Here is a 14,521-nt window from a genome sequence, read left to right as displayed (position 1 = left end):
TCTGATAGAAAAGAAGACTGGGTAAAGTATTCCATTAGTAATATTCTTCCTATCTGAAATTATTTGGTTTCTGAGTTTTGGGTACAGATTATGAAGAGTTTGCATAGCAAAGGATATATCTGAAAATGTATGTGAGTCAACAAATTGATTTCCTGAATTAGACTAGAGAAACTTCAGATAGTGATGTATACTTGTATTTTCATTTGAGTTACTACACCAGCAACTACAATTAGCTGCCCTGACAATTCTTACGTATTAAGTATAGAGAGGGTCTTGCCTTAATTTTGTTTTTCACAGGAAAGAGCAGATATGGAGCCTGATAAGATCTGCAAGACCCGAGTTCCAGATCTGCCACTAACTCTTGTAACTGTGAAGATATCTATCATCTTAGAGCCTTAGGTTTCAATTAGCCAAACAAGGATAATACTTGAGAGTCTATTAAAATAATAAATGAGAAATCTGCTTCATAAATGTAAAGTATCACTCCTATCTTTTTTCCATGATATATGAAACATAAGAGATATTTATCTTTAAAAATAAATAGCAATCAACAACTCAAGTTCATATCATAAGTAACAATAAATGACTTTTCTTTTCCTCCCATCTTCCCTTTCTCCTCTATCCCAGCCTGATCTTGCGAAGGATTAAAGAAAACCTGAAGCATTACCTACCTGTTTGTCTTTTTGTTGGCTTCGATCTCCTGATGGCCAGAGTCTCCAGGAATCATTATCAATAACATCAGCAAGAACAATTTCTTTGGTGGTTACATCAACACCAAATTCAATCTAGAAATAGCACATCACCAAAGAGTTTTTCAAAATTACTACTAAAGACATTTCTCGGTTATAACCTTTACTTTCAAAACTCCATTTCATTTGTACCTTCATATCAACCAGTGTACAGTTCTGGGGCAACCAGGATTTCTCCAGTATTTCAAAAATAGCCTGTGTAGCATGACTCATGATATCCACTTCAGTTTGGCCTATAACAAGTCCAGCAAAGCAAAAATTTGCAGCAATTAGCTGTTCCTCAGACCACTGCGGATCATTATTAGCATCATCCTGAGAAAAAAGTATAGAAGTACAATTAAATACAAACATTTTGAACTTTTTCAGATAAGCTGAAGTCCTTTTTCCCTTGAGCATGATAAATTCCTCAGAAATATTCATTTTCTCTAAATATTTGATGTTTGTTTAAAATACCCTTTAATTCACAGCAGTCATTTTAAACTCTTCTATTTTCAATAGCTACTTTAAAATTCAAAATTTTGGGGTAACTTATTCTATGTCATAAAGTATTTGTAAAGAATTTGCTTTCCATATATAAATAATTTACATACAAGTTTGTGATTTTTATCTTTCCTTAATCAGAGGCAACAGAGATGGTAAGAAGGCCAAAACTTACATTTTAGTCCACAAAATCTTTCCAGAGTGCAACTTTCCTAATCCCCTGACCTTATTTTTGATAAGAATTCATACAAGACTGTAAGTCCTCAGTGACATTACTTGATAATTCAAGAGACTTCGTGCAAAGTAAAGAGATGCGTGAAAAAATAAAATACTTTCATTGTATTCTAAATAGTGTCCCAACTGAACACGAAATTTTTCTTTTATGGATTCTTGATTTGTATAATTATAAGACAATGCTTTAAGCTGTGCAGTTCACTGAATAAAAGTGCAACAGCAGGGAATTCCCTGGTGGTCCAGTGGTTAGGACTCCGTGCTTTTACGGCCGAAGGCCTGGGTTCAACCCCAGGTTGGAGCAATAAGATCCCACAAGTTGCACAGCGTAGCCCATAAAAAAATAAATAAATAAATAAAATAAAAAGCAACAATAACAGTGCTTCTGAAATAGAAGAAATATACTTAACAGCATAAACAAAGATGAAAAGAAAAAAGCAGTTTCAATAAACAAAACCAATAAAAATTCATGACCGTGATTCCTACATCCTTTATTGTATGTTTTTGATTATAAGAAACATTGAGAGTAACAGTTTTTCTGTATTAGACTATAAAAAGATCCCTTGGGAGTTCCCTGGTGCATAGTGGTTAGGATTCCAGGCTTTCACTACTGTGGCCTGGGTCCAATCCCTGGTTGGGGAACTGAGATCCTACAAGCCACATAGTGTGGCCAAAAAAAAAAGAATATAAAAAAGTCCCCTTATTAGCCTTTACCTCAAACTCTTCAATAATAGATTTAAAAATTTACTAAATTGTTACTTTTCTCTTCTTCCTAATAACTGCTAATTGTACTTTTTATTTATTTATTTTTTAACATCTTTATTGGAGTGTAATTGCTTTATACTGTTGTGTTAATTTCTGCTGTATAACAAAGTGAATCAGCTATACGTATACATATATCCCCATATCCCTTCCCTCTTGCGTCTCCCTCCCACCCTCCCTATCTCACCCCTCTGGGTGGTCACAAAGCACCGAGCTGATCTCCCTATACTATGAGGCAGCTTCCCACTAGCTATCTATTTTACATTCAGTAGTGTATATATGTCAATACCACTCTCTCACTTCGACCCAGCTTACCCATCCCTGTCCCCGTGTCCTCAAGTCCAATCTCTACATCTGTGTCTTTTTTCCTGTCATGCCCCTAGGTTCTTCAGGACTTTTTCTTTTCTTTTTTTTTTAAGATTCCATATATAGGTGTAAGCATACAGTATTTGTTCTTCTCTTTCTGCCTTACTTCACTCTGTATGACAGTCTCTAGGTCCATCCACCTCGCTACAAATAACTCAATTTCGTTTCTTTTTATGGCTGAGTAATATTCCATTGTATATATGTGCCACATTTTCTTTATCCATTCATCTGTTGCTGCACACTTAGATTGCTTCCATGTCCTGGATATTGTAAATAGCGCTACAGTGAACATTGTGGTACATGTCCCTTTTTGAATTATGGTTTCCTCAGGGTATATGCCAGTAGTGGGATTGCTGGGTCATATGGTAGTTCTATTTTTAGTTTTTTCAGGAACCTCCATACTGTTCTCCATAGTGGCTGTATCAATTTACATTCCCACCAACAGTGCAAGAGGGTTCCCTTTTCTCAACACCCTCACCAGCATTTATTGTTTCTAGATTTTTTTAATCATGGCCATTCTGACTGGTGTGAGGTAATACCTCATTGTAGTTTTGATTTGCATTTCTCTAATGGTTAGTGATGATGAACATCCTTTCATGTGTTTGTTGGCAGTCTGTATATCTTCTTTGGAGAAATGTCTATTTAGGTCTTCTGCCCATTTTTGGATTGGGTTGATGTTTTTTGATATTGAGCTGCATGAGTTGCTTGTATATTTTGGAGATTAATCCTTTGTCAGTTGCTCTGTTTGCAAATATTTTCTCCCATTCTGAGGGTTGTCTTTTCATCTTGTTTATGTTTTCCTTGGCTGTGCAAAAGCTTTTAAGTTTCATTAGGTCCCATCTGTTTATTTTTATTTTTATTTCCATTACTCTAGGAGGTGGGTAAAAAAGGATCTTGCTGTGATTTATGTCATAGAGTGCTCTGCCTATGTTTTCCTTTAAGAGTTTTATAGTGTCTGGCCTTACATTTAGCTCTTTAATCCATTTTGAGTTTATTTTTGTGTATGGTGTTAGGGAGTGTTCTAATTTCATTCCTTTACATGTAGTTGTCCAGTTTTCCCAGCAGCACTTACTGAAGAGGTTGTCTTTTCTCCATTGTATACTCTTACCTCCTTTATCAAAGATAAGATGACCATAAGTGCATGGGTTTATCTCTGGGCCTTCTATCCTGTTCCATTGATCTATATTTGTTTTTGTGCCAGTACCATACTGTCTTATTACTGTACCTTTGTAGTATAGTCTAAAGTCAGGGAGCCTGATTCCTCCAGCTCCGTTTTTCTTTCACAAGATTGCTTTGGCTATTCAGGGTCTTTTGTGTTTCCATACAAATTGTGATTTTTTTGTTCTAGTTCTGTGAAAAATGCCAGTGGTAGTTTGATAGGGTCTGCATTGAATCTGTAGATTGCTTTGGGTAGTAGAGTCATTTTCACAATGTTGATTCTTCCAATCCAAGAACATGGTATATCTCTCCATCTGTTTGTATCATCTTTAACTTCTTTCAAGTGTCTTATAGTTTTCTGTATACAGGTCTTTTGTGTCCAGAGGTAGGTTTATTCCTAGGTATTTTATTCTTTTTGTTGCGATGGTAAATGGGAGTGTTTCCTTAATTTCTCTTTCAGATTTTTCATCATCAGTGTATACGAATGCAAGAGATTTCTGAGCATTAATTTTGTATCCTGTAACATTACCAAATTCATTGACTAGCTCTAGTAGTTTTCTGGTAGCATCTTTATGATTCTCTATGTATACTACCATGTCATCTACAGTGACAGTTTTACTTCTTCTTTTCCGATTTGGATTCCTTTTATTTTTCTTCTCTGATTGCTGTGGCTAAAACTTCCAAAATTATGTTGAATAATAGTGGTGAGAGTGGGCAACTTTGTATTGTTCCTGATCTTAGTGGAAAAGCCTTCAGTTTTTCACCATTGAGAACGATGTTTGTTGTGGGTTTGTCATATATGGCCTTTATTATGTTGAGGTAAGTTCCCTCTATGCCTACTTTCTGGAGAGTTTTTATCATAAATCAGTGTTGAATTTTGTCAAAACCTTTTTCTGCATCTATTGAGATCATCACATAGTTTTCATCCTTCAATTTGTTAATATGGTGTATCACATTGATTGATTTGCATATATTGAAGAACGCTTGCATTCCTGGGATAAACCCCACTTGATCATGGTGTATGATCCTTTTAATGTGCTGTTGGATTTTGTTTGCTAGTATTTTGTTGAGGATTTTTGCATCTATGTTCATCAGTGATATTGGCCCATAGTTTTCTTTTTTTGTGACATCTTTGTCTGGTTTTGGTATCAAGGTGATGGTAGCCTTGCAGAATGAGTTTGGGAGTGTTCCCCCCTCTGCTATATTTATGAAGAGTTTGAGAAGGATAGGTGTAGCTCTTCTCTAAATGTTTGATAGAATTCACCTGTGAAAACATCTGGTCCTGGGCTTTTGTTTGTTGGAAGATTTTTAACCACAGTCACAATTTTAGTGCCTGTGATTTGTCTGTTTATATTTTCTATTTCTTTCTGGTTCAGTCTTGGAAGGTTGTGTTTTTCTAAGAATTTGTCCATTTCTTCCAGATTGTCCATTTTATGCATATAGTTGCTTGTAGTAATCTCTCATGATCCTTTGTATTTCTGCAGTGTCAGTTGTTAGTTCTCCTTTTTCATTTCTAATTCTGTTGATTTGCGTCTTCTTTTTTGTTTTTTTTGATGAGTCTGGCTAAAGGTTTATCGATTTTGTTTATCTTCTCAAAGAAACTGCTTTTCGTTTTATTGATCTTTGCTATCATTTCCTCCATTTCTTTTCATTTATTTCTGATGTGATCTTTATGATTTCTTTCCTTCTGCTCACTTTGGGTTTTTTTTTTTTGTTCTTCTTTCTCTAATTGCTTTATGTGTAAGGTTAGGTTGTTTATTTGAGATATTTCTTGTTTCTTGAGGTAGGATTGTATTGCTATAAACTTCCCTGTTGGAACTGCTTTTGCTGCATCCCATAGGTTTTGGGTTGTCATGTTTTCATTGTCATTTGTTTCTAGGTATTTTTTGATTTCCTTTTTGATTTCTTCAGTGAACTCCTGGCTATTTAGTAGTGTATTTTTTAGCCTCCATGTGCTTGTATTTTGTTACAATTTTTTTCCTGTAATTGATACCCAGTCTCAGCATTGTAGTTGGAAAAGATACTTGATATGATTTCAATTTTCTTAAACTTACTTGATTTGTGACCCAAGATATCATCTATCCTGGAGAATGTTCCATCAGCACTTGAGAAGAAAGTGTATTCTGTTGTTTTTGGATGGAATGTCCTGTAAATATCAATTAAATCCATCCTGTTTAATGTGTCATTTAAAGCATGTGTTTCCTCACTTATTTTCATTTTGGTTGATCTGTCCATTGGTGAAAGTGGGGTGTTAAAAGTCCCCTACTATTATTGTGTTACTGTCGATTTTCCCTTTTATGGCTGTTACCATTTGCCTCATGTATTGAGATGCTCTTATGCTGTGTGCATAAATATTTACAATTGTTATACCTTCTTCTTGGATTGATCCCTTGATCATTCTGTAGTGTCGTTCTTTGTCTCTTGTAATAGTCTTTATTTTAAAGCCTATTTTTGTCTGATATGAGATTTGCTACTCTAGATTTCTTTTGATTTCCATTTGCATGGAATATCTTTTTCCATCCCCTCACTTTCAGTCTGTATGTGTCCATAAGTCTGAAGTGGGTCTCTTGTAGACAGCATAAATACGGGTCTTGTTTTTGTATCCATTCAGCCAGTCTATGTCTTTTGGTTGGAGCATTTAATCCATTCACTTTTAAGGTAATTATAGATATGTATGTTCCTATTACTATTTTCTTAATGTTTTGTGTTTGTTATTGTAGGTCTTTTCCTTCTCTTGTTTTTCCTGTCTAGAGAAGTTCCTTTATCATTTGTTGTAAAGCTGGTTTGGTGGTGCTGAATTCTCTTAGCTTTTGCTTGTCTGTAAAGGTTTTAATTTCTCCGTCAAATCTGAATGAGATCCTTGCCGGGTAGAGTAACCTTGGTTGTAGGTTTTTCCCTTTCATCACTTTAAATATGTCTTGCTACTCCCTTCTGGCCTGCAGAGTTTCTGCTGAAAAATCAGCTGTTACCCTTATGGGAATTCCCTTGTACGTTATTTGTTGCTTTTCCCTTGGTGCTTTTAATATTTTTTCTTTGTATTTAATTTCCGATAGTTTGATTAATATGTGTCTTAGCATGTTTCTCCTTGCATTTATCCTATATGGGACTCTGCACTTCCTAGACTTGATTGACTATTTCCTTTCCCATATTAGGGAAGTTTTCAACTATAATCTCTTCAAATATTTTCTCAGTCCCCTTTTTTTCCTATTCTTCTTCTGGGACCCCTATAATTCGAATCTTGGTGCGTTTAATGTTGTCCCAGAGGTGTCTCAGATGGTCCTCAATTCTTTTCATTCTTTTTTCTTTATTCTTCTCTGCAGTCGTTATTTCCACTATTTTATCTTCCAGGTCACTTATCCCATCTTTTGCCTCAGTTATTTTGGTATTGATTCCTTCTAGAGAATTTTTAATTTCATTTACTGTGCTGTTCATCATTGTTTGTTTGCTCTTTAGTTCTTCTAGGTCCTTGTTAAACATTTGTTGCGTTTTCTCCATTCTATTTCCAAGATTTTAGATCATCTTTACAATTGTTACTCTGAATTCTTTTTCAGGTAGACTGCCTACTTCCTCTTCATTTGTTTGGTCTGGTGGGTTTTTACCTTGCTTCTTCATCTGCTGTGTATTTCTCTGTCTTTTCATTTTGCTTAACTTACTGTGTTTGAGGTCTCCTTTTCACAGGTTGCACATTCATAGTTCCTGTTGTTTTTGGTGTCTGCCCCCAGCAGGTAAGGTTGGTTCAGTGGGTTGTGTAGGCTTCCTGCTGGAGGGGACTGGTGCCTGTGTGCTGTTGGATGAGGCTGGATCTTGTTTTTCTGGTGGGCAGGACTGTGTCTGGTGTTGTGTTTTGGGGTGTCTGTGACCTTATTATGATTATAGGCAGCCTCTCTGCTAATGGGTGGGGTTGTGTTCCTGTCTTGCTAGTTGTTTGGCATGGGCTGCCCAGCACTGGAGCTTGCTGGTCGTTGAGTGGAGCAGGGTCTTAGCACTGAGACAGAGATCTCTGGGAGAGCTCTTGCCGATTGATATTACGTGGGGCCAGGAGGTCTCTGGTGGTCCAATGTCCTAAACTCGGCTCTCTTACCTCAGAGGCTCAGGTCTGACACCTGGTGGAAGCACCAGTCAGCCACACGACTGTAGATAACAGTAATTTTTTCTTTAATCTTTCTACTGGTTTTCCTTTTAGAAAACAGGTAGTTCAATCTCATTATGTGAAGGCCTCACTCTGGCTTCACCTAATAGGGTTCAAAGAGTACAGGTGATTTGAACCTGGTTCTTGTGTTCATCTTCTTTTCTTCACCCAGGCTTCCCACCAACCTGTTCCTGGCAATTCCCTGGCTGTCCAGTGGTTAGGACTAGGGCACGCCTTCAATCCCTGGTTGGGGAACTAAGATCCCACAACCCACCTCCAAAAACAAAAAACACCTTTTCCTGAGGACAAAGTGTCACTCCATGCTTCTGTGAAAGGCTCTCCCAGTGACTCGTAACTGCTAATTTTAATTTGTTCATTTTGTTAGTCACATTGGTCCAAAATAAGATAAGCAGAGTTTCAAAGGTTTTCTTTTAAAAATCTGAATTATCATTGCTAATTAAAGTGTACATTTTTGACAAATATTTCTGGAACGACAACTGTAGTATCAAAAGCTTTGATAATATTTAAATCTTTTGACTTTGTAATAAACTTGTTGCTATGTTATAGTAAGACAGGGAGGTATAAAATAATTACCTTGAAAAACATCTCTACTTTAGGTGGGTAGAACTTATATCCTTCCTTGACACCAGGATTTCTTTTGAGAAAAGAACCAGTTGCTATTCTTCTACAAACCCATTCAATTGGAATCATTTCACACTTAGGTGCAATGAAAGCTGTCTCTCCACATTTTCTGGTGAAAGCAGTTTTGATACCTACAGATTGATGACAAAAAGAAAAAAAAGCATTAAAATTGTATTTAAAAAGGGAGATCTGAGGCATAATAAAACTCTACCCTTTACAAACAACAAAACAAAAAGCCTATGTAGCCAAATGCATTACCTTTAAATGGCACTATCAAAAACAAATGTAAATTTTTTTAAAAAGGCAGAAGTAGGAAAAAAAAGTATTAATATGGCTTTCTACTGCTTATCAAAATATTCAGGAATATTTCTTGTTAATGTTGCAAGGCAAGCTGGGTCAAAAAATCTGGGTCCCAATGTTTTTACCATCATTCACTTGTTCAAAAAATACTATCTCCTCTGCCACTGTGCACCTAACTTTGCACAAGGCACATGACTAAGTGGCACTAAATCATCTCTAAATCAGATCTGGTGGCAGAATTCTCATTCTATGGTCTGGGATTATATGGGCGTTGTAAAATATTAATCTATTTATCATAATCAGATACAGCCGTAAATTCTGGACAGCCTTTTTCTCTCAATATTTAAAGCAAAGAGTCCTTGAAAAAAGCATTCAACAGGTAGCAGCAGGAACATGGAGGCCAATTTGGCCAAGAGCAAAGAAAATATTTGCCTGTCCTCTGTTCACTCTTAAGCAAACTGTTACTGGAAAACTAAGATAAAGAGCTAGTTTACGTGGCGGCCTTGGAAAATAACAACCTCTCTTATAGTGGTTACAATGTATTATAAGCTATATGATCCAGCAATTCCACTCTAAGTATATACACAAAAGAACTGAAAGCAAGGTCTCAAACATATTTGTACACCAATGTTCACAGTATCATTATTAACAATAGCCAAAAAGGGGGAAATAACCCAAGTGTCTAACAACAGATGACTGTAGTGGACAGACAAAATGTAGTTTACATACAATGAATTACTATTCAGTCACAAAAAGGAGGGAATTCTGATATATGCTACAGCATGATGAATGATTCATGAAAACATTATGCTGAGTGAAATAAAGGTGAAAATTGTATAATTCCACTTATATGAGGTACCTAAAACAGGCAAATTCATAGAGACGGAAAGTAGAATAGAGGTTATCAGGAGAGAGTTATTGTTTAATGGGTCAGAGGTTCTGTCTGAAATGATGAAAAAGTTCCAGAAATTGATAGTGGTGATGGTTGCACAACATTGTCAGTGTACCTGAACGCCACTGAATCCTACACTTAAAAATGGTTAACATGGTAAATTTTATGTGTGTGTATTTTACCACAATTTGCAAGACCTACTTTAGGTCAGGCATTATAAATTGATTTTCTTTTTGCTTAATCCTCATAGCACCTGATAAGGTATGATGTTCATCCAGTGAAACAGGTAACAACACTGAGACACAGGAGTTATGTCAGCTAGTACTAGGTAAAGCAGGGTTTCTAACCCACACTGTCTGAACTCTTTACACTGCTCACTTAACCACTATGCTATACTGCCTCTCCTAGACGTGTTATTACATCATAGCACTAACGTGAATTAAAGTATCTCCTGGAAACCTGCATGGGTTTAACATAATAATGCTCATCTTCGGGCTACAATATTAGTACCTCCAATCCCCAACTAAACCTCTAATAAGATCAAATTTTTCTTATCAGGAAAGGACTGAAGATCTTTGATCTTATGTATGTATCTATCTATGTATGTACATATGTATGTATCCATATGTAAAGGGAACCTACATTTATGGAAACCCTGCATCATGCTGAGTGTTTTATTTATTTATTTAAAAATTATTTATTTACTTTGGCTGCACCAGGTCTTAGTTGCAGCACGCGGGATCTTTAGCTGCGGCATGCAAACTCTTAGTTGCAGTATGCATGTGGGATCTAGTTCCCTGACCAGGGATAGAACCCAGGTCACCTGCATTGGGAGCACGGAGTCTTAGCCACTGGACTACCAGGGAAGTCCCCGAAGTGTTTTACATATTATCTCATTTAACCATACATAAAATTTTTGAGGTAGCGTTATTATTCACATTTTATAGTGAAAGAAGTAGAGGCTCACAGCAGTTAAGTAACTTAACAAGTTAGGTCATGCTGCCAATCCGTAATGGAGTCTGGACCTGAAATGCACTATCCAGTTTTTAAACCTGTACTGTTTTCTCCACATTCCCTCTGGGTTTGACCAGGAAGATGCAATTAAAACAGGGAAAAGAATAAATTGTGGACTGCCCTGGGGGCGCAGTGGTTAAGAATCCAGCTGCCAATGCAGGGGACACGGGTTCAATCCGTGGTCTCGGAAGATTCCACGTGCCACTGAGCAACTAAGCCCATGCATCACAACTACTGAAGCCTGCGCACCTAGAGCCTGTGCTCCACAACAAGAGAAGCCACCACAATGAGCAGCCTGCTCACCGCAATGAAGAGTAGCCCCCACTTGCCGCAACTAGAGAAAGCCCTTGTGCAGCAATGAAGACCCAATGCAGCCAAAAATAAATAAATTTATAAATAAATAAATAAATAAATTGTTGTATGCTGCACAACAGCAACTCCGGGAAAGAATGTTAAAAGTGTCAATATTTAGGCCATTTTAACCTTTAATGAATGATTGGGCTCATGGGCAGGCAGATGATTTAAATCAATCCTTAACTTGAGGTGGTAAGTACACGTCTGGGTATAAGAGCTCTTCTTTTTTTTTTTTCCTGGTACGCGGGCCTCTCACTGCTGTGGCCTGTCCTGTTGCAGAGCACAGGCTCTGGATGCACAGGCTCAGCGGCCATGGCTCACGGGCCCCAGCCACTCCACGGCACGTGGGATCCTCCCAGACCAGGGCACAAACCCGCGTCCCCTGCATTGGCAGGCGGACTCTCAACCGCTGTGCCACCAGGGAAGCCCAAGAGCTCTTCTTTTTTAGGTTTGTTACCTAGTAGTCATATTTGCTCAGTTGTCTATCAAGCTTGATAGACTAGTATCCAAATCTATTGTTCAAATATACACAACAGTTATTGTTACTCAGAGGAAAGTCCTCCCCTATATCTAAGGGAATCAAAACCACAGAATCAACTTATGGTAATGATCTTGTACATTAAAACAAAAAAAAATTGCTACTAAGAAAAAAGAGATTCAGTTTAGATGATATAATGATTGCTTCTAATATACGTGTTAATCATTAAAGCAAATTCCATGGCTTCATACGGTGAGAAAAAGAAATCCTCCCATTAGTCTCAGTTGTTTACAAAATTCAAAACTCCTATCAAGACTACTAAGAAAATGTAAATGTCATTTCACATTCTGAATTACAATGGCCAAGTATGACAGCGCTGGAGCCATCCCTCTATTAAGGTTGCCCAGCTCCCCACCTGTGGTTTAACAACTGCCAAGACTGTTAGTCATATCACTGCTATCACACCAAAATGTAATCATAGTGTGTTTCTGTGCAGGAGGGAACTGAAACTTAAAAGGTTAAATTTTGATTTTTTTAGTAATGAGACTAAATTCAGGAACTTCAAAATTCAGGTACAGCATGTGTAATACAGTCTTTTACAGTTTGCTCATGAGTGACAAAGAGAAAACTAGAATTATGATTTACTGATTCTCATTCTGGTGCTTTTTCCATTCGAATGTCTAGAAATAATTTGGAATATATTCCTGTTTATAAAGAAAGCAGTTTTATTTTACTTTTTAAATAAACTTATTTATTATTATTTTTTAAATTTTATTTTTGGCTACATTGGGTCTTCGTTGCTGTACACAGGCTTTCTCTAGTTGCGACGAGCAGGGGCTACTCTTTATTGCGGTGCACGGGCTTCTCATTGCGGTGGCTTCTCTTGCTGTGGAGCATGGGCTCTAGGCGCATGGGTTTTAGTAGCTGTGGCACGTGAGCTCAGTAGTTGTGGTTCGCGGGCTCTAGAGCACAGGCTCAGTAGTTGTGGCTCACGGGCTTAGTTGCTCCATGGCATGTGGTATCTTCCCGGACCAGGGCTCGAACCCATGTCCCCTGCATTGGCAGGTGGATTCTTAACCACTGCGTCACCAGGGAAGCCCCAAGAAAGCAGTTTTAAATAGACCACTGATGGTCAATTAGACATAGCATTTAACTACTAGCAAGTAAAAATTATATAAGGCTTAACAGAACTCTTAATCCATACCCTAAAACTAATCATCTGTTTAAGAATTTTTAAAACCTTAGATTTTCCACAGTATATAAAACCTGGAAAACACCTTTCAGCATTTCTTGTGAACCCAGTAAGTTTTAGCTATGTTAAGTGTGCCAAATAGATGACTGCTGGAGTACTTCACATGGATGACCAACCTTCCCAGCTGCATGCAGGACTTTGAGAGTCAAAACTGGATCACCCTAATTCACCTGTCCTTAAGCCCTGGCAAGTACACTGAATAGGTGCCTTATTAAATAAGCAAATAAAAACTTGGGTCTGTACTTATCCCCCATTACTTAAATGCATATATATAATCCCATAGATGGGTACAATTACTATGGGGACACAGAAGCTAGTTGTATTGTTAACAGCTTATAGTGTTAGCAACTATAAACCATTTTAATATGTATGGGGAGGAGACAACTTGTGAGGTTAAAAAATGGAGCACTTATTTGTACTGCAAAAGAAACCTAATATTAGTTTGATTCTCTCTCTAGAAATCTACTCAGTCATTGGGAAACCACCAATCAAGGAGGCCTTGAAGTAAAAATTCTGGGTTGTATTACTTATGAACTGAGGGAGGTGCTTTAAATTTACAGCAATATTTTCACCCTCAGTGCATAGAGGGATTTATGATATGGATGACAATTTAGGTTGTCAAGTAAACATATTTTTTACACACTAATTAAAAATGTGAAACAGGGTACTCTGGAAGAGGCAAAACTACTCAAGAACCTATTCTGTATTGACGGAATGGGTTTAACTTGAATTACCTTGTTATTTTGTGGAAGGCAGATCTATCTTCACTGGAAACAAAGGTATTAAATTCCCCTTTGGATTTAAGAAAGAGTAATTTATTAATTTTTAATTACTAATAATTAAGATTAATGCTTACTGGAAAAATCTAAGAAATGTGAGGGCAACTGGGAATATTGGAGGTAAATGGAGACAATGATATTAAACTGTAAAATTAGAACTGGAATGATAAAGAACAAAGCTTTTACTTTACAGATAAGGAACTGGAGGCTTCACACGTTGAATGATCCAAGCCACAGCGTCTCTTACACTGTAGGCAAAGAGCTCAAATCTTTTGCTAGCTGAGATTTTATACACTACAGACCAATCAGCTTTTGCCTGAATCCCTGCAGAAAAACCGTTATCCTAATTTCCCTTCTTTCACTCCAAACGCCTTCCACAGAATGTTTTGATCTGAATTTCATCTTTTGAATAGATTTCTCTATTGGAAATCGTCTTCATTCAGTTTTAGAGCAGGAGGTAACCCTGCAGATCTTGATCTAGTCCAAATCTCTCACTTGGGGTATGGCAGGATGAGAAGGCGTGGTTGCAGTATTCAATTACTTTTTAGGGCTTTCAAGTAGAAGAGGAATTTGAAGTTCTGTATAATCTCCAGTGGGTGGAGCAAATTTATATAGAATTTTAGGGACTAAATTTCAATTCATCAATTAGAGCTGCCAAACACCAGAATGTGCTTCTTTCACAGGTTAAGTTCCTTAAGTTCCTTCATAGGTAAGCCTCTCCTAAGATGTCCTAGCAGAGGAAAGCTGCAGAAATACATGCCAGACAAAGACTGTAGCAAACTGTTAAGATTCCTTTTAACTAACTGAATGATACTACTTAAGTAATTCCAAACCAAGTAAAGTGTTACAGTGAAATTTAAGTTTCTGGTTTAATTTAAATAAGTTTAGCATGTGAGGCATCCCCAAACATGTTGTTAAACCAGATAATGCCATCT

At 37.1% G+C, this 14,521-nt stretch overlaps 1 protein-coding gene across 2 annotated transcripts in view; it reads right to left on the bottom strand.

Moving 5' to 3' along the window:
• The window catches only part of PAICS (phosphoribosylaminoimidazole carboxylase and phosphoribosylaminoimidazolesuccinocarboxamide synthase), a gene marked incomplete at its 5' end in the record, with an annotated part of 49,606 nt that overhangs the window by 9,514 nt on the left and 25,571 nt on the right, over nucleotides 1-14,521 (bottom strand). For both annotated transcript variants that reach the window (XM_082838578.1, XM_082838577.1), the window contains 3 exons: nucleotides 672-785; nucleotides 882-1,061; nucleotides 8,470-8,648. In XM_082838578.1, the coding sequence (XP_082694704.1) occupies nucleotides 672-785; nucleotides 882-1,061; nucleotides 8,470-8,648 (473 nt within the window). The remainder of the gene's footprint in view (nucleotides 1-671; nucleotides 786-881; nucleotides 1,062-8,469; nucleotides 8,649-14,521) is intronic.

The sequence above is a fragment of the Leucopleurus acutus genome, assembly GCF_964270905.1.
Source record: "Leucopleurus acutus genome assembly, chromosome: 4".
NCBI lineage: Eukaryota > Metazoa > Chordata > Mammalia > Artiodactyla > Delphinidae > Leucopleurus > Leucopleurus acutus.
This window is presented reverse-complemented; position numbering and strand designations above follow the sequence as displayed.